The 22119-nt window shown below is 48.4% G+C and overlaps 2 protein-coding genes across 4 annotated transcripts in view; one reads left to right on the top strand and one right to left on the bottom strand.

Annotated features, from left to right (window-relative positions):
- Positions 1-18332, top strand: LOC135818564 (myosin heavy chain, striated muscle-like). The gene is made up of 28 exons (XM_065331962.1): positions 1-290; positions 395-538; positions 1353-1509; positions 2245-2272; positions 2809-2893; positions 3462-3560; positions 3741-3804; positions 3936-4034; positions 4438-4541; positions 4750-4891; positions 5178-5389; positions 7538-7765; positions 7959-8138; positions 10392-10521; positions 10799-10848; positions 11048-11253; positions 11503-11902; positions 12182-12295; positions 12491-12700; positions 13410-13532; positions 13825-14100; positions 14306-14502; positions 14709-14841; positions 14984-15154; positions 15663-15824; positions 16004-16717; positions 17004-17309; positions 17731-18332. Exons 1-28 carry the CDS (start codon positions 117-119, stop codon positions 17854-17856), a joined length of 5034 nt encoding a protein of 1677 aa, XP_065188034.1. The 5' UTR covers positions 1-116; the 3' UTR covers positions 17857-18332.
- Positions 18333-19850: 1518 nt separating this feature from the next.
- Positions 19851-22119, bottom strand: part of LOC135818565 (uncharacterized) — a 17861-nt gene continuing 15592 nt past the window's right edge. The window contains exons 9-10 of one of the 3 annotated variants that reach the window (XR_010553697.1): positions 20816-21744; positions 19851-20725 (exon numbers count right to left, since the gene is read on the bottom strand). The gene's annotated coding sequence lies outside the window, so the exon portion shown is untranslated. Of the gene's footprint in view, positions 21745-22119 lie in introns of all 3 variants that reach the window. The other 2 variants (XR_010553698.1, XM_065331963.1) reach the window with 2 other exon arrangements.

Here is a 22119-nt window from a genome sequence, read left to right as displayed (position 1 = left end):
CGGAAGAAGACGTTGTCTTTCTTATCAATTTCTGTTTGTAGCTGTAAAGAGAGAATCCATAAAACGAACAGGAGTCTTAATTTTCTTAATTAGCACGGCTTTTAATAGCTTACACCATGGCAGAGGAGGCAGAGAAGTTTCTGCGAAGTGCCGCTGTTGATCAGAATGCTCAGCAAGCCTTCGACTCCAAGAAGTGGCTGTGGGTACCCGATGATGCCGAAGGCTTCAAGAAGGCCACCGTCACCGAGACGAAAGGCGAGCAGATTACTGTTCAAATCGAGAATGGAGGGGTGAGTGGTTGAGTAAGACAAGGTTAAAGCCTTTCCTTAGTGTTTCGTATGCTTATTTCGGGGGACTGATTTTCCAACATGACACCGACGTTCTTTCTGCACAGGCTGCAACCTTTGATGCCGAGAAATGCTATCAAATGAATCCTCCCAAGTTCGAGAAGATCGAGGACATGGCCTGTTTGACATACCTCAACGATGCTTCTGTCCTGGAGAACTTGAGGCAGAGATACTACAGCAGTCTCATCTACGTAAGTATAGCTTCCACTGCGTACTCTAGAGCTCTCTCCGTACGTTCAGGTACTTTCCTGCTCTGTCCTTCGTTTGGGACTTCGAAGGCCACCGCAATGGTCGTTTTCACCACACATCCTGTTCAGAAGAGTGTTTATTGTATGCACTTGTATGAACGACGACGCATGAGATCAACAGGAGACGCGTTTGGCATGATCCTCGCATGTTTCAACGAATCTCGCATTCTGAAAATTTCCTTTGAGTGCAAGCGTGGGTACCGTTTGTACGAAGCTTTCTTCTAGTTCTTCAAACAAATGTGCACGTTGTCATTTTACCAGAGAATTTCTCTACAGGATAGTAATTTTGTGGTTAGAAGCAGAGTTGAGGGATATGTTTGCAATGTACGTCTCCGTGATTGGCCAATGCACGTTGGCGAACGCGACTGCGACTGTCTGAAGCATATTGCCGAGAACTGCTCGAGTTTGGTGAATCTCATAGGGGGACTGGCGCAGTACAATCATGTACTACGTCAATAATACGTCAGCCAGTATGCTGTAACTCATGAAACCTGTAGTGCGTTGCACTCTGGCAACGATCCTCGCGGAGAGTTTGCATTGCTCGAACCCAGGATTTGCCCTGTTTGAACCAGGAGAGCTCTATTCCTCTGCTGGACATCCACTTGCCTGCAGTGTTCCGACTTTGTGGCAAAAAAATAATCCTGCAAAAGGACTAGGCACAGGCACTGCATTCTCTCCGTGTCACGCGTGCTGTGCCACCTATGCTGCTTGCCTCAGACTGATTCTTCTCACCATTTTTTGTTTGCTTCCCGTACAGACCTACTCCGGTCTTTTCTGTGTGGTGATCAACCCCTACCGGCGACTGCCTATCTACACCGATGCAGTTGTACAGATGTACAAGGGCAAGCGTCGCACTGAGATGCCACCCCACGTCTTCTCCGTCACTGACAACGCCTACTGTGACATGCTTCAGAGTAAGCGGAGAAGATCTACAATGTTTGTTTGCCCCCCCCCCCCCCACACACACACGTTGACTTGCGCAAAACACAAACATTGCCAAGCAACCGTCACCAGCACTCCAACAATGGTTATGTAAGGCTGAAAATCATACCTTCTTGAAAGACTTGTAGTAGCAATCAACGTCCCAGTTTCCTGAGCATTATGATAGAGCTCTTTTGGTAACCCGAGTGTCGCTATTTGATCAATACTACATTATTATAGGCTTCACCACACACGAATCCTGCCAAATATAGAGGAGTTCACTGACACACAATCCCTATAAGGTGGTCCAGTACCGCACTGTGGCTATTGCATGGGCCTTGTCAAGCCCTGGTGCTCTTGATCTGGTTGGGTGCCGCTGGCCATGTCCAACGCCCACACGCCAGGACATCATGCAATAAGCCACACTTTCCCAGAGTTTTCGGGTACAAACCTAGATTGCCAGACTAAAGCTACATTCTACCTGTGTGGACACGTAGCGTTCATTCATCTCGAAATGTGGAGCATTTCTTGGCACACTGAAGGCACCTGCTCGTGATTTTACAATTCAGTTGTACAAAACACAATGTGAATGCCAAAATGCTTTGGACATTCACTCGTCGTTCAGAGTAATCAGTTCTCCACACGGCAATGCCATTGCTTTCACTTATGAATTGTGTGTCTGTATGTGCGTGTGTGTGTGTGTGTGTGTGTGTGTGTGTGCTTTGCAGACCACGAGAATCAGTCTATCCTGATTACGTAAGTTCTTGTCCCTAGTTTGACATGCTAGCCTTGGCATGTGAGAAAATGTGCACTGGAAAACATGCTGGGCATGAATGAGTCAGTTTGCTGCTATTTCTGATACATGTTGTGGTGCGAAAAGGACAACCTAGAATGTGCTGCTTCCCATTTGCATTTACTGTAAAGTGAGAAACTTTCGCTAGAGATTAAATTTCGCTATTATCGCGACCATCACGCATTCGCGAATATAAATCGACGCAAACTGATTGTAGACAGTACGAGATCCGACTGAAGCGATAGAATCGCAAAAGTTTCTCATCGTGAACCAGCCCAATTTATGAAAACGCTAAATTTGCACACCGCGAAAGTTGTCGTTTTGCAGTGTCTATAGCGCAATTTGTCATTTCCATCACCCAAACGGTGAAAAACGGACGTAGCAGATTTTGTTAGTGCAGCACTGAGACTGAGAAGCAGTGAAAGATTGTGGAATCATGAATTTGTTTGTTTGCAATTGTTTGATCTTTTTCTTCTGTTTCTTTGTCTGGCATGCATAGTGGTGAATCTGGTGCCGGAAAGACCGAGAACACAAAGAAGGTCATCCAGTACCTGGCTCAAGTTGCTGGCAGTGGAGCCAAGAAGGTATGTCTGGTGCAGAGAGTCATACGGAACTAATGATGAAGTTCGTACAAAATGCTTACAACCCTGAACTACAAAAATGGTGCTGCATGTTTTTACAATCCGCAATGCATGAACATTTCTCTTGAAAGTACACTCAAACGCCTCTTATCCGGACGCCTCAGATACGGGCACGTCTCTCTACCGGGCACCTTCAGCTTGAGTTCCTATAGCACAAATGCGTCGAATTCGGGTTTTTTGAACTTTTTTCTGTATGTGGAAGTGCTTATGTTTAACTGCCAACCTATGTAATCCACTCATTTTTATCAATGGGTTCCTTTTGTATCCTCAACATGTGCAATACGTGCCAAATAAACTTCTTCAAAAAATGATATCATGCATGGTAGATGAGTTATTCTGAGATACGGGCAAATCTGAGATACGGGCAGTGCCCGGTCCCAAGGTGCCCGGATAAGAGACGTCCGAGTGTACTCACTTTGTCTCTTGTTTGTTGTTTGGGTTCACCCTTGTACCGCCGTATCTGAACTGAGCGTGCACACACGAATGCTTTTTTTTGTTCTTTTTTGTCCAGGGACAAGGCAATCTGGATGAGCAGGTCATCCAGGCCAATCCCGTGTTGGAAGCTTTCGGTAACGCCAAGACCGTCCGTAACGATAACTCTTCTCGATTCGTAAGTCCTGCATTATCAATCGTCTTTACTTCCTCTTTCTGTTCTTTGCACCAACTTAGGCAAGCCAACAAAATTTACAAGGATGATGACTGAAGGGATGCAATGTTTAATTTTTGTGACTTTTCAATGTCGAATCAATATTATTCTCATTTTTCATTTTCTTACCATGCACGTCTACAGGGAAAGTTCATCCGTATCCACTTTGGCAACAACGGCAAGATTTCTGGTGCCGATATCGAGTACTGTAAGTAGAGATATGAGCGGCCACTCTGCACAGGTCTGCCTATTATTTTATACAGCTGCCTGCTCTTCTCAGCCTTGTGTTTTGCAAGCCCTGATCAATTCAGTACCGCATCATTTTGTACTGTCTCGCAGACTTGCTTGAGAAGTCGCGTGTCGTTCGTCAGACCAGCAAGGAGCGTAGCTACCATATCTTCTATCACCTCCTGGCCGGTGGCTCCAAAGAGATGCTCGGTGAGTTACGCACACACTGTACATATCCATACGCATACACACACATTGTTTTTGAACCCATGGGCATCTTCAAGTACATGTACACTCGTCACAAGCATATCTGCATCACCTGAGAACTTGTGGAGTATACATCTACTGTAATTCTTAGCAGACATACAGGTCGTGCTCTTGATACCAAGCCCTTTTGTACACGAGAAGTCGCCTTTCCATATCGCTGACACCTGTAGAGTGACAAGATCATGTTGACAATGATTATATCAAATGAACTTGTGGGCCACAACATATCGTGTGGCGGCCCAGTGGAATTTAGACATGTATGCATTTCTGTACGGCGTGCGGTTTAACAACAGCTATGCGCCTGCGTTTGAACACTTTCTCGCCGTCATTCTTGTTGTCCTTACAGAGAGTCTGCTGCTTGGTCGCAACTACTCTGACTACAAGTTCATTGCTTCCAGCTGCCCCACTGTAGAGAGCATGGACGACCAACAAGAGTTCAAGGCAATGGAGGTCAGTTGTGCACTTTCTACCACATTGAAAACTCACAGAAAATCTCTATGAATCAATCACCACCCCACCGGATTTTTAATTCCCTTCAGAGCAATAAAATATTTTGTACTACCATTCCCATGGTGCCGACTGTCCATTTTGACCTTGTCTTGCACAATGTATAACTTGTCATTTTGTGGACGTGTTTTCAATCTCTGTGCCTGTACAGGAAGCTTTCAATGTACTTGGATTCGACAAGGAAGAAAAGATGTCGCTGTACCGCACCGTTGCCGCCATCCTTCATCTTGGCAACATCAAGCTGCGTTCCAAGAGTTCCCGTGACGACCAGGCCGAAGTCGCTGACCCATCTGGCAAGTAGTACTATATTCACTGTACATGTAATTGTATATACCTTGTGCTGGACTCGGCATACTTGTAGTAACCGGACACAGCTATAAACTTGTGCACTCGCAGCACCTCGGGTAGACCATGAGCTTAGGGTGAGAGAGAGAGATGTTATCACCCCCGGGTAACACAGTTACCCCAACTAACCATGCAAGGCACTAATCTAATCTGGGTGCTTGTACTTCGTATGTATTTCATATGTAGTTGCTCATTACTCACGTCTTCATCTTCTTTTGCCTGTTGTCTGTTCAGATGCCCAGAAGGCTTCTCACTTGTTGGGTATCAAGGTTGACGAGCTGTGCAAGAGCTTGGTGCGCCCGCGTATCAAGGTCGGAAACGAGTGGGTTGCCCAGGGCCGAACCACCGACCAGGTCGCATTCAGTCTTACCGCCATCTCCATGGCCCTGTACGAGCGCATGTTCCGATGGCTGGTACAGCGTGTCAACAAGACCCTCGACTACAAGGTACGATAAGAATAGACACACTGCAGGAATGGAACGGAAAATAGCTTTTACAGTCTCCACAATACGCCCCCCCCCCCCTTTCCTCAAATGGATTCATTGCTCCAAGATCTGTTTGGATTGCTTACACCTTACCGTTAAAGGGGAAGTTAAGGCAAAAATTAAAATTTCACCAGTTGTAGTCTTCGGGGTGCTGAGTGGAATGGTCTTGGTCCGAGAAAGCTGAGACGCTCCCTTCCTACTTGAATCCCAATCGAACTCACGCACTTCCACCGAAACTGGGTGACTGCGCCCTACTAGATGGGGATTTGTATGCAAAATGTCACTAAAAGCGCCATTTCGTTCTTAAAGGGGAAGTTAAGGCAAAAATTAAAATTCCACCAGTTGTAGTCTTCGGGGTGCTGAGTCGAATGGTCTTGGTCCGAGAAAGCTGAGACGCTTCCTTCCTACTTGAATCCCAATCGAACTCGCGCACTTCCACCGAAACTGGGTGACTGCGCCCTACTAGATGGGGATTTGTATGCAAAATGTCACTAAAAGCGCCATTTCGTTCTTATAAAAGCACGGATGACCACGATTGGCCCATATGTTGTACTCTTTTGGACGCTGAGTCTACTGGTTTTGGTCCGAAAAGGCTGCAATGCAGCGTTCCTCCTTTATTCCCAATCGAACATGGTTGAAGAAGCGGTCACGTGCTCCTGGGTGCCCAAATCACCTGGTCACCACGCCAGCAGGTGACAACTTTCACACCAAGGTTCAACTCGAGTTCAACTCGAGTGACAGGACTGCACCCAAAAAAGGTCAAACAGGCTAGTAAGTTGTACCCTGCAGGCACGGTGACCAGGTGACTGGTGTACGCAGCAGCACGTGACCACTTGTTCGACCATGTTCGATTGGGAATAAAGGAGGAACGCTGCTTCGCAGCCTTTTCGGACCAAACCCAGTCGACTGAGCGTCCAAAAGACTACAACATATGGGCCAATCGCGGTCATCCGTGCTTTTATAAGAACGAAATGGCGATTTTAGTGACATTTTGCATACAAATCCCCATCTCGTAGGGCGCAGTCACCCAGTTTCGGTGGAAGTGCGCGAGTTCGATTGGGATTCAAGTAGGAAGGAAGCGTCTCAGCTTCCTCGGACCAAGACCGTTCGACTCAGCACCCCGAAGACTACAACTGGTGAAATTTTATTTTTTGCCTTAACTTCCCCTTTAAAAAAGCACGGATGACCGCGATTGGCCCATATATTGTAGTCTTTTGGACGCTGAGTCGACTGGTTTTGGTCCGAAAAGGCTGCGATGCAGCGTTCCTCCTTTATTCCCAATCGAACATGGTTGAACAAGCGGTCACGTGCTCCTGCGTACACCAGTCACCTGGTCACCGTGCCTGCAGGGTACAACTTACTAGCCTGTTTGACCTTTTTTGGGTGCAGTCCTGTCACTCGAGTTGAACCTTGGTGTGAAAGTTGTCGCCTGCTGGCGTGGTGACCAGGTGATTTGGGCACCCAGGAGCACGTAACCGCTTTTTCAACCATGTTCGATTGGGAATAAAGGAGGAACGCTGCATCGCAGCCTTTTCGGACCAAAACCAGTCGACTCAGCGTCCAAACGACTACAACATATGGGCCAATCGCGGTCATCCGTGCTTTTTTAAGATCGAAATGGCGCTTTTAGTGACATTTTGCATACAAATCCCCATCTAGTAGGGCGCAGTCGCCCAGTTTCGGTAGAAGTGCGCGAGTTCGATTGGGATTCAAGTAGGAAGGGAGCATCTCAGCTTTCTCGGACCAAGACCATTCGACTCAGCACCCCGAAGACTACAACTGGTGAAATTTTAATTTTTGCCTTAACTTCCCCTTTAAGTCGGGTCATCAGTAAGGGCACGGGTTAGATGGGGGTTAGAAGAATATGTGCATAACGAGTATGGTTTGTGTATGGTTTGTCTAGATATTATACTAGACCAGATCCTGCATGGCACGACAGAAGACTGTGCTTCCGTGTGACTTCCCACTTTTCACATTATCGTTCACAAAAGTCCCTTTTATCCAGTGCTTTCTTTTGGAAAAAGTTCTTCTCCGGAATGCGTCCCTTTTCAGTTTTCACTGCCCGCATATCCTCATTGTTATTCATCTGTTTCCTTTCCCTGCGTTTAGATGCACAACAACTACTTCGTCGGCGTCTTGGACATTGCTGGTTTTGAAATCTTCGAGTTCAACTCCTTCGAACAGCTGTGCATCAACTACACTAATGAGAGGCTGCAACAGTTCTTCAACCACCACATGTTCGTGCTCGAGCAGGAGGTCTACCGCAAGGAGGGAGTCGACTGGGAGTTCATCGACTTTGGTCTTGATCTTCAGGGAACTATCGAACTGATTGAGAAGGTGAGTGTCGCCCGGTATTTTTTCAGGGTTGCAAAATTAGCGTTTGCTCCTTTGCATCTCCTTTTGGACTGCAGATCAAATGCCTGGGTTACACTAATTTACGTGAAAAAATTGCTGAGTATCAGTGTGTTTCTTTACATTGTGCTGTGCTGACACAAGAACTTTCTGTCCAATTCTATTCTGTCATCTGCAGCCGCTGGGTATCTTGTCTCTCCTGGATGAGGAGTGTCTGTTCCCCAAGGCCTCTGACAAGACCTACACTGACAAGCTGCACCAGAACCACGAGGGCAAGAGCTCTCAGTACAGCAAGATTGGTTTCACCAAGGGCAACAAGACACCTGCCATGTTCAAGCTCCACCATTATGCTGGTACCGTAAGTTGGTGTAGCATAGGAGGCGCTTGACTTTGTTTCCTTGCACGTCCAGCTCATCCCTTCCACCAACAGTGGGTACTTGGACTAAGCCCAGCTCATCCCTTCCACCAACAGTGACCGGTCTGTGTCGCACGTCTGTAACAGACGACTGGTCTTGTCGAGCTCATCGCGCTCCCATACCCTCTCTAGGTGGGTAGCCATTTCGACAGCCGCTTGGACTGTCTGCGTTGCATTTTCGTGCAACCGTATACGCAACCCTTCTGGGGTTGCGGCATCTAGGAACTGATCTCGGACCAGTTCGTTCTGCAAGGCAGGTTGCATGGTTGGGTACGCCCGTCCCACCAATTTATGCAATTCGTCACGCAAGGTGCCGAAGTCTTCATTCGCACGCCGCCTGCGGGTGCGAAATTGTGCTTTGTATTGGCGTGCTGCGCCCGCCGGAGCAAAACGGTCCGTGAGGTCCGCCACCAGGTCGGCCCAAACGGCTCTCCTTGCAGCTGAGACAGAGCCCAGAAATTTTTGCGCCCCGTCACGAAGACGGACTGCCAAGAATTGTGCGCGCTGCGCATCATTCCATTGATTGACCGCGGCGCAAAGGTTGAAATACTCAAGGTACTCCAACCAATCACCGTGGCCGGTATAAGCCTCCGGCATAATGGAAGGCCGTGCATTTGCAGCATTTGCTGCTCCTCTAGCAGCGTTAGCTGCAGCAGCGACATTAGCACCAGCCGCAGGCCGGTTTTGAGCCATGATAGTTGCAAAGGATTGCAAGTTACAAGTGCTAATAAGCACGAGAGGCAAGCAAGGCTTGAAGGAGAGGCTGTGAAGCTTCTTAGTGCAGACCCGAAGGTGGAATGATTTCTAACCCCACATCGGTCTCTTTTTATCCCTGGGCTGCTGACGTGTCAGCGCCAGTTCGCATTCGGCGCCGTGGCGCGGCCTGCGCAGAGCCTGCGCACACCAGCTAAATGCGGACTGTCGCCAGTCATTGTGTCAATAGTACACCGTGCAATGTTACGAACTCCGTAGACTGTAGAGGATTTACTACCTAGTACCCATAGTACCGGTCCTGGAGTACCGCTCAGGTGTGACGAGTCACACCTCAATTACTTCCCGTAGGAGTTTTCTGAACCGACGTTCCTGGCCTGCTGACCCCCATCTGGCCAGGCTACGCTGGTTTTAGTCAGACTATGAGTACAACTTACTTCTAGTCTGATTTCTCCCATTCTGGACTCAAGAGCCCAGGGGTGTGGAGCTACGCAGCATGCTGGGGTGCGTCTGGTTTGACCACTTGTACATGCAGCCCTTGGAACTAGTTTATACCACTAGTCCAATATCAACCCTCATGCTTTGACACACAAAACACAAGTTTGTTCCAGTTCGCCTCAAGGGCCATCTTCAAGTAACTAATACTTAGTTAATTATGACAATATCTCGGCTTTGGCCGAGGCCAAGCTGGCGGCGTCGTCGACGGCTGCGTCGGTCGTTGCCGTCAGGCGTTCACGTTCAGCCTTTGCGGCGTCTCGGGCTGCAGTGACGGCGTCGTCACGGGCACGATTTCAAGGCGTTGCCGCCGTTGCGAATCTTGGTCGTTTCGGGGAGGGCCCTCTTCAATTGCGGCCGAGAATTTCTTCAGGGCCATTAATAGGGACGTCAGTCCGCCGGCGATAGCCCGGAGCTTCAGGGCATGCGAGTGCTGGCGCAGGGCCTCCAGTGCTGAGGCACCTGCCTGCAATGCAACGATCAGTTCTTGTTGATGCGCGGCATGTCGCGGAAGTCGCGCCTCGGGTGCGCCACGCTGTTGCTGTCCGTCAGCCATTCTCAACACTGTTCAAGAAGGAGACACACATAACAGTGTTATAGCATTATCGCTTGATCCTGGTCACAGCACCAAATGTCATCGCAGGAGATACCAGATTGTCCATCTCTTCCTCCACCCGCCGCTGTGGGCTGGATTGAGCCCAGCTCATCCCTTCCACCAACAGTGGGCACTTGGACTAAGCCCAGCTCATCCCTTCCACCAACAGTGGGTACTTGGACTAAGCCCAGCTCATCCCTTCCACCAACAGTGACCTGCACGTCGCAGTGTTCCTTTTGTTGTTCCAGCACGTTTTCAAAATGTTGCAGTGCGACACAGGCCACCATTTGCGCATTACCCCATATAGATGTTTGACTTTAGCCAACGGGTTTAAGGCTGATGTGCATGTTCTGTTTCATCTAATATGAACTTGTTTGTCTTTGCCATGCCAATAGGTCGAATACAACACCGACATGTGGCTGGACAAGAACCGTGACCCTCTCAACGACAACGTCGTCGACCTGCTGAAGAAGTCTTCCGAGAACTTCATGCAGACCATCTGGGCCGACCGTGCTGCTGAGTCCTGTAAGCTTTGCTTTGCATGGCCGTGGCTGTTTGTGGAGAATGTTCCCAGCATCCAGACGGCTATGTGCCTTCCAAGCCGCATGCACTGATGTTAAGTGTAGCCGCACTAATTCATACCGTGTGTGAGCGCTCCAGCACTTCTGTTGCTAGAAACCAAATCTGCCATTCTCGATCTGCTTGTGAAATGTGTGTTTGTGAGCTACCGTTGATAGAAACCGAGTGTGCCATTGCTTGATCTGATTGTGTTCTGTTCTTCTTTGTCTGGTTTCCCTCGTAGCTACTCGCAAGAAGGGAAGTCAGTTCCAGACTGTGAGCCAGATTCACAAGGTGAGATTCTAACTTTATTGTATAAGAGATGGCAACGTCCTGACTGTTCTCCTTGTTGTCATGGCAAGAGCGTGGCATCGTGACAGTCTAAATTTATTATCAATCTCAAATTCTAGACTTGTTTCTCATTCTTCACAGGATGTTTACTGTTGTCGCTTTAGTTGACAAGTTGCTGTACTCATGATTTTACACTTCACAGAGCTCTCTGAACAAGCTGATGAACACTCTTCATGAGACTCAGCCTCACTTTGTCCGTTGCATCATCCCCAACGAGATGAAGAAGCCCGGCGTTGTCGAGGCTAAGATGGTGCTGCATCAGCTGCACTGCAACGGTGTCCTGGAAGGTATCCGTATCTGCCGTAAGGGATTCCCCAACAGACTCCCATTCCAGGAGTTCCGTCAACGGTAAGTTTGCACATGCATACAAGCTGAGGTCTTTCTGGTTCGCTCTGGTCATGATTATCTCTTTCGCTCTCTCTCTCTCTCTCGCGCTCTCTCTATCTCTCTCTCTCTCTCTCTCTCTCTCTCTCTCTTCCCCACCCACAAGGCAATCAGTAGAAGTTGTTGTTGTTAAATTTCTTTCCGATTCAGACACGCTGTCACGCTCACTAAACTGTTGCTGTTTTGTTCCTTTCCTTACTGTTCCTTGTGCAGTTATTCCATCCTGGCCCCTAGCTCTGCACCCATGGGATTCATGGACGGTCGCAAGGCAGCCGAGTGTCTTCTCGATGCCCTGCAGCTGGAGAAGAACGAGTTCCGTGTCGGTATGACCAAGGTCTTCTTCAAGGCCGGCGTTCTCGGTCAGCTGGAAGATGAGAGAGACAAGAAACTAGCTCAGGTCTTGACCATCATGCAGTCTCACATCCGTGCCAAGCTCATGCGACAGATGTTCAACAAGCTGCAGGACCAGCGCCTAGCCATTGCCGTCATCCAGAGGAACATGCGCAAGAACGTCTTCCTTCGCAACTGGCCATGGTGGAAGCTGTACACCAAGGTCAAGCCTCTTCTCAACGTCTCCAGGCAGGAGGATGAAGTCCGCCAGAAGGACGAGGAGGTCAGAACTCTTTTCATCTTTATTGTGAAATTCTCCACACGTCACATATTCTTCAGTTATTTGGTATTGCGTATATCTCCGTGTCTCGAGTCTTCACTTCATATTGAAGTAAATAATATTTTCATATTTTGATCTTGAGGACTCCACTGTAGTAGTAGTAGTAGTAGTTAACCTTCTGATCCACATTCTGCTTTGACAACACTGTCCTCCAATCTTTCTGTTCAACCGTCTGACCAGATCCACGTGTATGTTTTGATGTTGGCCATGTGTTGATCACAGATCACCAAGTTGAAGGACAAGTGCACTCGTCTCGAGACCTGCGAGAAGGACTTGGAAGACAAGCAGGCTGCTCTCATGGAGGAGAAGCAGCAGCTGTTCCAGGACTTGCAGAGGGTAAGTGGTTCCAACTTAATGGCTGTTTGGGATCAAGTCGGACAGTGACTACGCACTACACCTTTACTCAATGAATGTTGTGTAGTTACTTCAAGAAGTACATTTTGCTCGGATAGTGACTGACTGTGTCAAGTCGGATGTATGGAGAATTGATCAACCTTCTGTATTCTTTTTATTACTCTCTGTTCCTTGCAGGAGCAAGAAATGGCTGCTGATGCCGAGGATCGTCTTGCTCAGCTGACCATCGCCAAGGACAGCTTGGAAACCCAGGTTGCTGAGCTCACTGAGAGACTCGAGGAGGAGGAAGATGCCAACGCATCCATCTCCAGTGCCAAGCGCAAGCTCGAGGCCGACCTTGAGCAGCGCTCCATGGAGCTCGAGGAGATCAAGAGAAACTTCGACAAGGTCAGGCAATGCTCCTGCACTGAAACTGTGCATAGACACTGTTGGCCAACTTTCTGTCCACCGGTTTTGCTTCTGTTTGGTTTGGTCTGGGGTAGCAACAGGGTCATCCAACAGGACATGTACTCCACTGAAGTACACAACTACACATCATAGTCATGTTGTGTCTCTGACCATGCCGGCTTCAACACTTGATATTTTCCAAACACACTGCATAGATACAAGTAACACAATAGTGCAGCCCAGCACCAGCACCGGCCTTACAGTGTATGCTCTACTGTTATGTGTAGAACACACACACACACACACACACACACACATACATACACACACATACACACATACACACACATACACACACACACACACACACACACACACACACACATACACACACATACACACACATACACACATACACACATACACACACACACACACACACACACACACACACACACATACACACACATACACACATACACACACATACACACATACACACACATACACACATACACACACACATACACACATACACACACACATACACACATACACACACACACACACACACACATACACACACACAGTGCTGAGCACAGGCAGTTTATATTCGCAACTCTGAGATTCACTACATAAGTACAAGTACTGTACAGCTGCTTTACTGTTCCTGTGCCTTACCCTCTCTCCATTTCTTCTGCCTGCTTAGATCGACGGCGAACGTCAGACACACGAGCGCAACGCCAAGCAGTACGGCGAGGAGCTCGAGAAGCAGAACGAAGCCGTTGCCCGCTTGACCAAGGAGAAGGCCGCCTTGGAGCAGCAATTGGAGGTGGGTTTGTAAACAACGATGACGAATGCAATCACGGTACCGCTTGTATCACTTGTGAAACTACAGTTTGCTCTCTGGGTCACATCTTTGGCCTGCTAGTTTTGCGGAAGCTGGGAATTTTGATTCTGATTTTCAGGTATAACAGTAGGGCAAGCATCAGCTTTCAGCGTGATCATCAATGAATTAGTTCGGCCAGAGAGCGTATGTCGTGGAGGTAGAACTGATTCATTGATTTTCAGGTGCGTTTGCTTGAATTTCTTCATCCGTGCCTGTATTTGTTGTTGCTGCGTAGGTAACTACCAATGCTCTCCAAACTGAGGAAGACAAGGTCAACCGTCTCACCAAGGCCAAGACCAGACTCGAGGCTCAAGTCAAGGAGCTTCTCTCCGACAGCTCCGACCAGCGTTCTGACCTGCAGTCCAAGATTGAATTGCTTCACTCTCAGACCACGGGCGCACAGACTGAACTGGCCGAGTCCGAGCAGAAGGTCAACCAGCTGATGAGAACCATCAAGAACTTGGAAGAGCAGCTCGAGGCAGCCAAGGCTGACCTGGAAACCAACAAGGCCGTAAGTAAATCCACAACACCAGCCCTGAAACTGGCCAATGGTGTGCCCTCCATCTTCAGTTATGTGCCTCTTTTTCTCTTTTCTGATCGCTTGCCAAGTCCACAAGCGTACACAGTTCCCCAAGGGTCAATTCCTTTAAAACACTGCTGCTCTCATTGTGACTGTGCACGTGTGAATTTCTTTTCCTGTTCTGCACACACCTTAGGCCAAGAATGATGCTCAGAACAAGCTGAAGATCGCCACCAAGGACCTGGCTACCACCACCGAGCAGTTGGAGGAGGAGCAGCGTATCCGCGAGGAGGTCGAGGCCAAGCTGAGCAAGGTGACCAGCGACTACACTGCCCTCAAGCAGCGCATGGACACCGAGATCAACACCCGCCTCGAGGAGCTCGAGTCAGACAAGTATGTGGCCATGTGTGTGTGTTGTGTGCTATGTGCGTGTTGTGTTATCCTTCGTGGCTGCATTGAAGTTTGAGAGAAATCCCTTTGCATCTGTGTATATTGCTGTTCGGTTTCAAGTTGGCGTGAAACTTTTCCTTTGCCCGTGTTGTTGCCAAACTGCTATGTGTATAATGTATATCATCCTTGTGTTTGTTGGTGTGTTGCAGGCGTCGTCTCAATTCTAAGTGCACTGAGAACGAGAACGTTCTCGAAGACATGCAGAAGAAGATCAGCAACCTGGAGAAGACCAAGCATCGCTACGCTGTGCAGATCGAGGACTTGACTGTCAACCTGGAGAACGTAAGTAGTTTGTTGCAAACAGGCAATTGTAATGCAGCTGTGTGTGTGTGTTCTTTGTCTGCTGTCACTTTGCCTCGAATTTGTCGGTTTTATTTCTACACGTGTGTTCACGACATGCCTTGTTCTTTGTTGCTGCCTTCAGGCTCAGACAGCGTCCGCCAATCTTGACAAGAAGCAGAAGAAGATCGACCAGAGCATTGCCGAGTGGAAGGGCCGTTGCGAGAACCTGACTTCGGACCTGGAGAACGCTCAGCGTGAGGCCCGCACCTACTCCACCGAGGTGCTCAAGCTCAAGAACGACCTTGAGGAACAGGTAGGTGCACGATGTCCTCTAACACTGGCAGTGTTGTAGTCAAGTTACTACAAGCTTCAAGCATCTTGTGCGTGTAGCTGAACTCCAGTTGAGGCCATACCTTATCAATCATCTGGACCTACATTCAGAGTTGCTGCATGTGCACCTGCAGATCCAGCAATGCATCAAACTCCTAACTGTCCTATCTGTAGTATCCCATTTGCAGCTAACATGGTGAATGTACACTGTGTGGTATGATATGCAGTTGATAGGGGAAAGACTAACCAGGTGCTTTCTTCCAGCTTTGCCGTCTTTAGCCTGATGCCCTGTTGCTGTTGGTGGTTCAGGGAGATGTTTTACCCCAGCTATCTTTGCTATGTACAACACTTCACAATGAAGACGAATATTGACGAGTCCAGTCATGAAAATTTCCAAGCGAAGTTTCATGAGGGACGCCGTGAGTACGACCCTGCAATACCATGGTATTTTCGGTATAACTTGGTATTTGTGCTATTTCTGCCTCTTGTAGGTCGATGCTCTTGAGAACTCCAAGCGTGAGAACAAGAGCCTGGCATCTGAAGTCAAGGATCTCACTGAGCGTCTTGGTGAGGGTGGCAAGTCTACTCACGAGCTGGAGAAGGCCAAGAAGCGCCTTGAGGCCGAGCGTGATGAGCTCACCGAGCAACTCGAGGTATGCTTGTTCTTGATGTATTTCACAAGAATAGTTCACTGAATGTGCCAACTGCCGTTTCATTTGTAGTATTTTTTTGTTTTGCCTAATATTCAGGAAGACATTTTTTGGTGATTTAGATGTTTCCAGAACTAAATCACTACTCTCTCTCTCTCCCTCTCCCTCTTGCCTGTGCTCAGGAAACCGAAGGTGCTCTTGAACAAGAAGAGGGCAAGGTACTCAGACTACAGCTCGAAATCCAGCAGATCAAACAGGACTACGACCGCCGCTTCCTGGAGCGCGATGAGGAAACCGACTCTGTGCGCAAGAACTGCCAGCGTCAGCTTGACTCCATGCAGGAGAGCATCGACACTGAGATTCGCGCCAAGGCTGAGCAGGCCCGTCTGAAGAAGAAGCTCGAGGTCGACACTGCTGAGCTGCAGATGATGGTAGACTCCATGACCAAGTCGAACACAGACGCTTCCAAGAACTCCAAGCGTCTCCAAGCTCAAGTCAAGGATGTCCAGGCCATGCTCGAACAGGAACAGAAATACAAGGAAGAGTCACAGGCTGCCCTCGCACGCTCCGAGCACAAAGTCAACGAAATCCAGTCGCAGGTTGACGAGCTGCGCAGCACAAACGAGAACTTGGAGAGGCAGTTGCGCAATGTCGAGGGCGAGGTGAATGACGCCCAAGAGAGATCTGCCGACCTTCAGACACAGATGACAACACTGACAGGTGCCAAGAGACGTGCCGAGCAAGAGGCTACCATGCTCAAGGACGAGATCGAGGAGATCTCCACGGAGAGCAAGATGAACGAGGAGCGCGCTCGTCGTCTCCAGAATGAAGTCAGCCGTCTGCAGACCGAGACCACAACTCTCAACGAGACGGTCAACTCCATGGAGAAATCCAAGGTACGGCTTGTCATTGATGAGACCTTTGTGAAAGAGGCTAGCACCTTGTATTGTGCATGTGTGTGTTGGTATGTACGTGTTGAGAGTTGTTCCCACTTCACAATGCTCGGGTATCAGTACTGGACGGCTTCTCCCGGTATCAATCATGAACTGCTTTTTATCGGGTATTGCCGGGTCCCATTCTGTAATCATTGGTTGTTTATTCTGGAATTTTCGACAAATTCTTCAAGTCTGTCTGTTCCATATGTTCATCAATGTTGTCTTGTGGGTGCTATTGTTTTTGTAGAGCTCTGCCGAACGTCAAGTCAAGGACCTGCAGGCCACCATCGAGGATCTGGAGGCTGTCGGCGGCAAGAAGCTGAAGACACAGGTCACCAAGGCCGAGGCCAAGGCACGCGAGCTTGAGCACGACCTGGAGAGCGAGCAGAAGAAGACGAGCGAGTTGACCAAGTCCAACCGCCGTACTGAGCGTAAGATCAAGGAGATGCAGTTGCACCTTGAAGAGGAACAGCAGAACACCAGAAGACTGCAGGACCAGGTCACACAGCTGCAGTCCAGATCCAAGCAGCTGCGCCGCCAGGCTGAAGAAGCTGTAAGCATCTTACTTGTTGGTGGTTTGGAAGTGCTAGAATTTTTCACTTGGAACCGAAGTGTTCCACTATGTGCATATCGGGGAGTTGTAGCATAATAGAGACAACACGAGATTATAGTTCCCGAAACACTCTGTGTTTGACCCTGGACGTTGTGTCTTGATACACCATTTTAAAAGGGGTTCAGCCACTCATAGAACACATACAGAATCAGCAGTTGATTTCTTGTCAGAACTAGAGTCAAGGCTGACTGACTGACGATTCCCACCCCACATGTTTCGCAAATTCATCCAGAAACGGACTCGCTTCATGTGTTGTTCAAGCCATATGTTGTGTCGTCTCTCCCAGGGGGTGTTGTCATTGCTTAGTGTCTTGCTAAAGCTGTGTTCTGCTTCATTCTCAATTTACCTTTGCGCTGTGCAGGAGGAAGAGGCAGAGAGCCTTCGCAACAAGGTCCGTCGTCTGCAGAACGAAGCAGATGAGGCTATGTCCCGTGCTGACGAGGCAGAAGCCGCTCTGACCAGCCGCCGGACGATGACCGTCAGTTAAAATGACAGCCCATCGCAAGTCTATCGGTGGAACGCGTGTGTTTGTGTGTGTTGCCAGTGTCGTTGTTGTCTTCGCTGCTGCTGTGAATTATCCCCGTTCACATTCTGATTATGATTGTCTTAGCCCCCTTTCCACCGTATGTTCGTTTGTATTCAGTTCCCCTCAGAATTACCGTCCCTCGACAGCGCCGCCGCCGCCTCGCTAGCTTTTGTTTATATTTTCACGATCATATTCCGAATCTAGTATTTGGTTGCTACTAGCTCCCATCTTCCCTTGTCATAATATGTATCAATATCACTGAATCTGTGTAATCTATCGAGGTCTATTTATATGCGCAGGTCTTCTTGAGAGATATAGTATACTGATTTCAGCCATCTTTCCTTAGTTCTCTGCGTCACTGTCCGTTTGTTGTTGGTCGCAACTTACTGTTAGAATAGGTCGTAGCCGTGCTTGTCAAATCAACACTTTTAGCCTGACCTACCGCCGCCTCCGATGAACTGTTTGGGCGACTGATATAGTAAGCAGTGGTGATGCATGCATGCATGCTGCATGCGTGGGCGTAATCCGAAATGCCCGTGCACCTGTTGTATCTGCACTGTATATCGTGCACTAGCAGCAACACTCAGATCCAGTGTGCGTGATGCAGCTGACCCATTGCCCGTTCAGAGTAATGTTCTCTTGGTTGTCGGGGGAAGGGGTTGACTTTTCGCGGAGTTTTGCTAGTCTGAAGGGAGGACCGAAGTCTAAAGTCTATAATCAAAACAAGTTGGGGGTACAGGAGTATTGGTATGATATCTCTCTCAACCCAGCATGTGCACAGTTTCCATGCAACTGCTAGATGTAGTAGGGGAAGTGTGTTGATCATGGACTGTATGCAGATGAATTTCAATCTACAGAAGCGACCTGATAACATATCGGTACCGGTATCATGGGGCTGGGGAAGACTGTTGCTGTCACTGCGAAACTCCTGGAAATAAGTTACGTAAAGCTATGACTTGTATTCCTGACGAACAAACCACTTTGCAGTGAGAGTGGACCAACGGAGCTGCATGCTAGCAAGGAAAGCGTAGTTACACACTCTTGATCTGGTTCATGAACTATTACCAAGAGTACATAACGGGAGGTTATGTACTCTTGCTATCAGGGAGTAGTACAACTTGTACTACTCCCTGCTTGCTATTACTAAGTCTGTGCCTTCGGATGGAAGATCTTCGCTCTGTGCTTACTACAGCACCGCTCAATGAAATCCGATCGAGAAACTCATGCAAGTACACGCCGGGCGTTGAGCAGCCCCAAACCTGTGAACACCGGGCTGCGAAATGGTGTAAGACGCAAACTAATTACTTGACTCACTGACTCATGCGATCGGATTTCATTGAGCAGCACTGTGGTATAGTGCTTCTTGAAGATGCAGTGAACAGGATAGGGGGGGGGGGGGGGGGGGGGGGGAGTGCACACTTCAGTGACAAGTGTGTTAACCGTTGTCGTTAAGTTACCGTACGCGTGCGATTAGAGCTCTCTTGAATAGTGCCCTATCTCGAATAGTGCCCTAGTCTCCAAGAGCCAGTGAAAAATATAGCCCTCTCTTGAATAGTGCCCCCCCCCCCCCGGTCTTGTAATCAAGTCCATGTGCAAGTTTGGTGTTCTTTTGCTAATGTTCTTGGCCATTTCTTTGCACTGGTGTTTTCAGGAACAAAATCGCAGGTCTTGTTCCCGTTTCTGTGGAGTCGCGAGCGTTTACAGTACACTTTAGGCTCTGTTTTTCTTCGTTTTATGCTGGATAATGCAAATGTACCAGCAATGAAAAAATAGTGCCCTCTCTTGAATACTGCCCCATCTGTGATGGACATTGAAAAAATAGTGCCCCAGGGGCACTAATCGCGCGAGTACGGTACCCGTGAGTCGTGACCGGTACTTCAAGTGGTGGCATGTACATGTGTTCAGTCGACGGCTGCCTATGGCCGGCAGTGTGATCCCATTCTCTCAGACAGCACTACATGTACTAACACACTTCATGAGCAGCAGAACATGCGAAACCAGGTACAGTACTAGTAGCTTCACTTTACAGGTACAGTACATGTAGGCTTCGAATAGCACTGCATCTTTGCTTATGAGGAGTAAACTAGAATATATACCGGTATTTTCCTTTAAAAAAAAAGAAACAAAGCTTTATCGATAAGATCTTTTTTATTAAGAGCACACAGACAGCAGTATATGCACTTGTAAAAAAATACAACACCACACAACAACAAGATGTATGAGACTGTAAACAGAGACACGAGTGGTCAGAGTAAAAACGTGTGAGAAAACACAGCGGTGATTGGAAGGAGAAATCTGGGTCATGGACTAGCTGGTAAAGTTAGTTCCGAAATCACTTTTTGTGTGAGTGTGTGTGCACGTGTGTGCGTCTATGTGCACGTAAGTGTGACAGCAAGAGCAACTCTTCTGGATTGACTACACAGAACTAGTAGAGGGTTAGGTCTGTATTGAGTATTCAGATGGCGAAAGTAGCGAAATGGCTTCGAATAGCACTGCATCTTTGCTTATGAGGAGTACACTAGAATATATACCGGGCATTTTCCTTAAAGAAGAAGAAACAAAGCGTTATTGACAAGAGCATACAGACAGCAGGGGGGGGGGGGGGGGGAGTAAAGATAGTTCATTCAGAGATACATGACGTTACACCATGACACACTAGCAACATGGTCATCACAGCATCCCTGGCCAGGTGTTCAGGACTAGGGATCTCCAGGCAGGCATTCATGGCCAGGGATTCGAGTGGGACGCTTCAGCATGCCCATGTCCAGTTACAGTCCCGACAGACCGTCCCACCGCTAACCTACTCACCGCTAACCTACTCACCGCTAACCTACTCACCGCTAACCTACTCACCGCTAACCTACTCACCGCTAACCTACTCACCGCTAACCTACTCACCGCTAACCTACTCACCGCTAACCTAATCTCTCTGATCTGAGGTCGGTGTGTCTGTATCAGCATACCTAGTGGATCAGCATCAGCAACAACAGTGCGTGTGGATCAGCATCAGCAGTGCGTGTGGATCAGCAGCAGCAACAGCAGTGTGTGTGTGGATCAGCACCAGCAACAGCAGTGCGTGTGGATCAGCATCAGCAACAGCAGTGCGTGCGGATCAGCATCAGCAACAGAATTGTTAGTGGACCAGCATCAGCAACAACATTGCGTGTGGATCAGCATCAGCACCGACATCGCGTGTGCTATGCCTATGGTAGCGCGGTGTGTACTTTAAACGTTCAATATGGCGCCGAGTATGACTAGAGCCACGTAGCATGTAGACGGCACACGGGTGAAGATCAGACCGTACAGGTTAACACAGGGCACACGCAACACCTTGCAGGAGATTCTGGAAGAGTAGAGGCGGCGCAGAGCAGCCAGCGCACACACACACACACACACACACACACACACACACACACAGCACCACTGGATGTCTTGTTCCGAGTGCTGCACGTCTGCGTTCACGACACATCCCGCTGACTTCTGGTGTCGGACACAATTACCTGGGTCCTATGTAGCCGGAGAAAAACTGCACGCTTGGCATGGCGGTCTTCATTGATTACAAGACACAGTCGACGTCGACACCGTTGTTATAATCATCCATTTGTAGCAGTATCAGAAGTCGTATCCACTCGTAGCAGTGTTAGCAGAAACAGTTGATGATGACTATGATGATGTTGTAGTGCATTCTACAGAGACTTGCATTTTATTGGAGGGTGGATCAAAGGCTTTGGGAGCCTGTCAAGGGGCTTTCCTTATGTTGAATGAAATACCTTTTTTCTTCGAAGTATGATACTTGTGCTTTCTGAGACTTGCACCATGCCAATATCCCTGCTGTCATGGTAACGCAATCTAAACACCAGGGAGCGATCAACAGAACACAGGAGAGAGAAAAGAAAAGCAGTTTGCATTAGGAAACAAGCATTGTACGCGGTGTAACCCATGACAGGTTTTCGTGTGTGGGCTATGTGTGTGGGCTATGTGTGTGGGCTATGTGTGTGGGCTATGTGTGTGGGCTATGTGTGTGGGCTATGTGTTGGAGGTGAAGTGACAAGATCACAAGGCTACAATGGAGTTTCAAAGTTCTCAGAACGACGGCGAAGTTGTTGTTTTTCTTGCCTTGTTGTGCAGCTACCATGCAGTTCCTCATGTTCACAAAAGAATGTCAAACTGGCATTTGCTCAACCTCTGACACTAAGCCCTTTGCGCAATGACGTAGCTTGTCCC

Source organism: Sycon ciliatum, chromosome 5 (assembly GCF_964019385.1).
Source record: "Sycon ciliatum chromosome 5, ocSycCili1.1, whole genome shotgun sequence".
In the NCBI taxonomy this organism is placed as follows: domain Eukaryota; kingdom Metazoa; phylum Porifera; class Calcarea; order Leucosolenida; family Sycettidae; genus Sycon; species Sycon ciliatum.
The sequence above is the reverse complement of the archived record's forward strand: the minus strand, read 5'-3'. Positions and strand labels throughout refer to the sequence as shown.

Coding starts and splice junctions, on each gene's coding strand:
- LOC135818564 (XM_065331962.1), top strand. CDS start 117: ATGGCAGAGGAGGCAGAGAAGTTTCTGCGAAGTGCCGCTGTTGATCAG. Junction 11,903..12,181: donor TCCGCCAGAAGGACGAGGAG/GTCAGAACTCTT, acceptor TGTTGATCACAG/ATCACCAAGTTGAAGGACAA. Junction 14,101..14,305: donor ACCTGGAAACCAACAAGGCC/GTAAGTAAATCC, acceptor CACACACCTTAG/GCCAAGAATGATGCTCAGAA.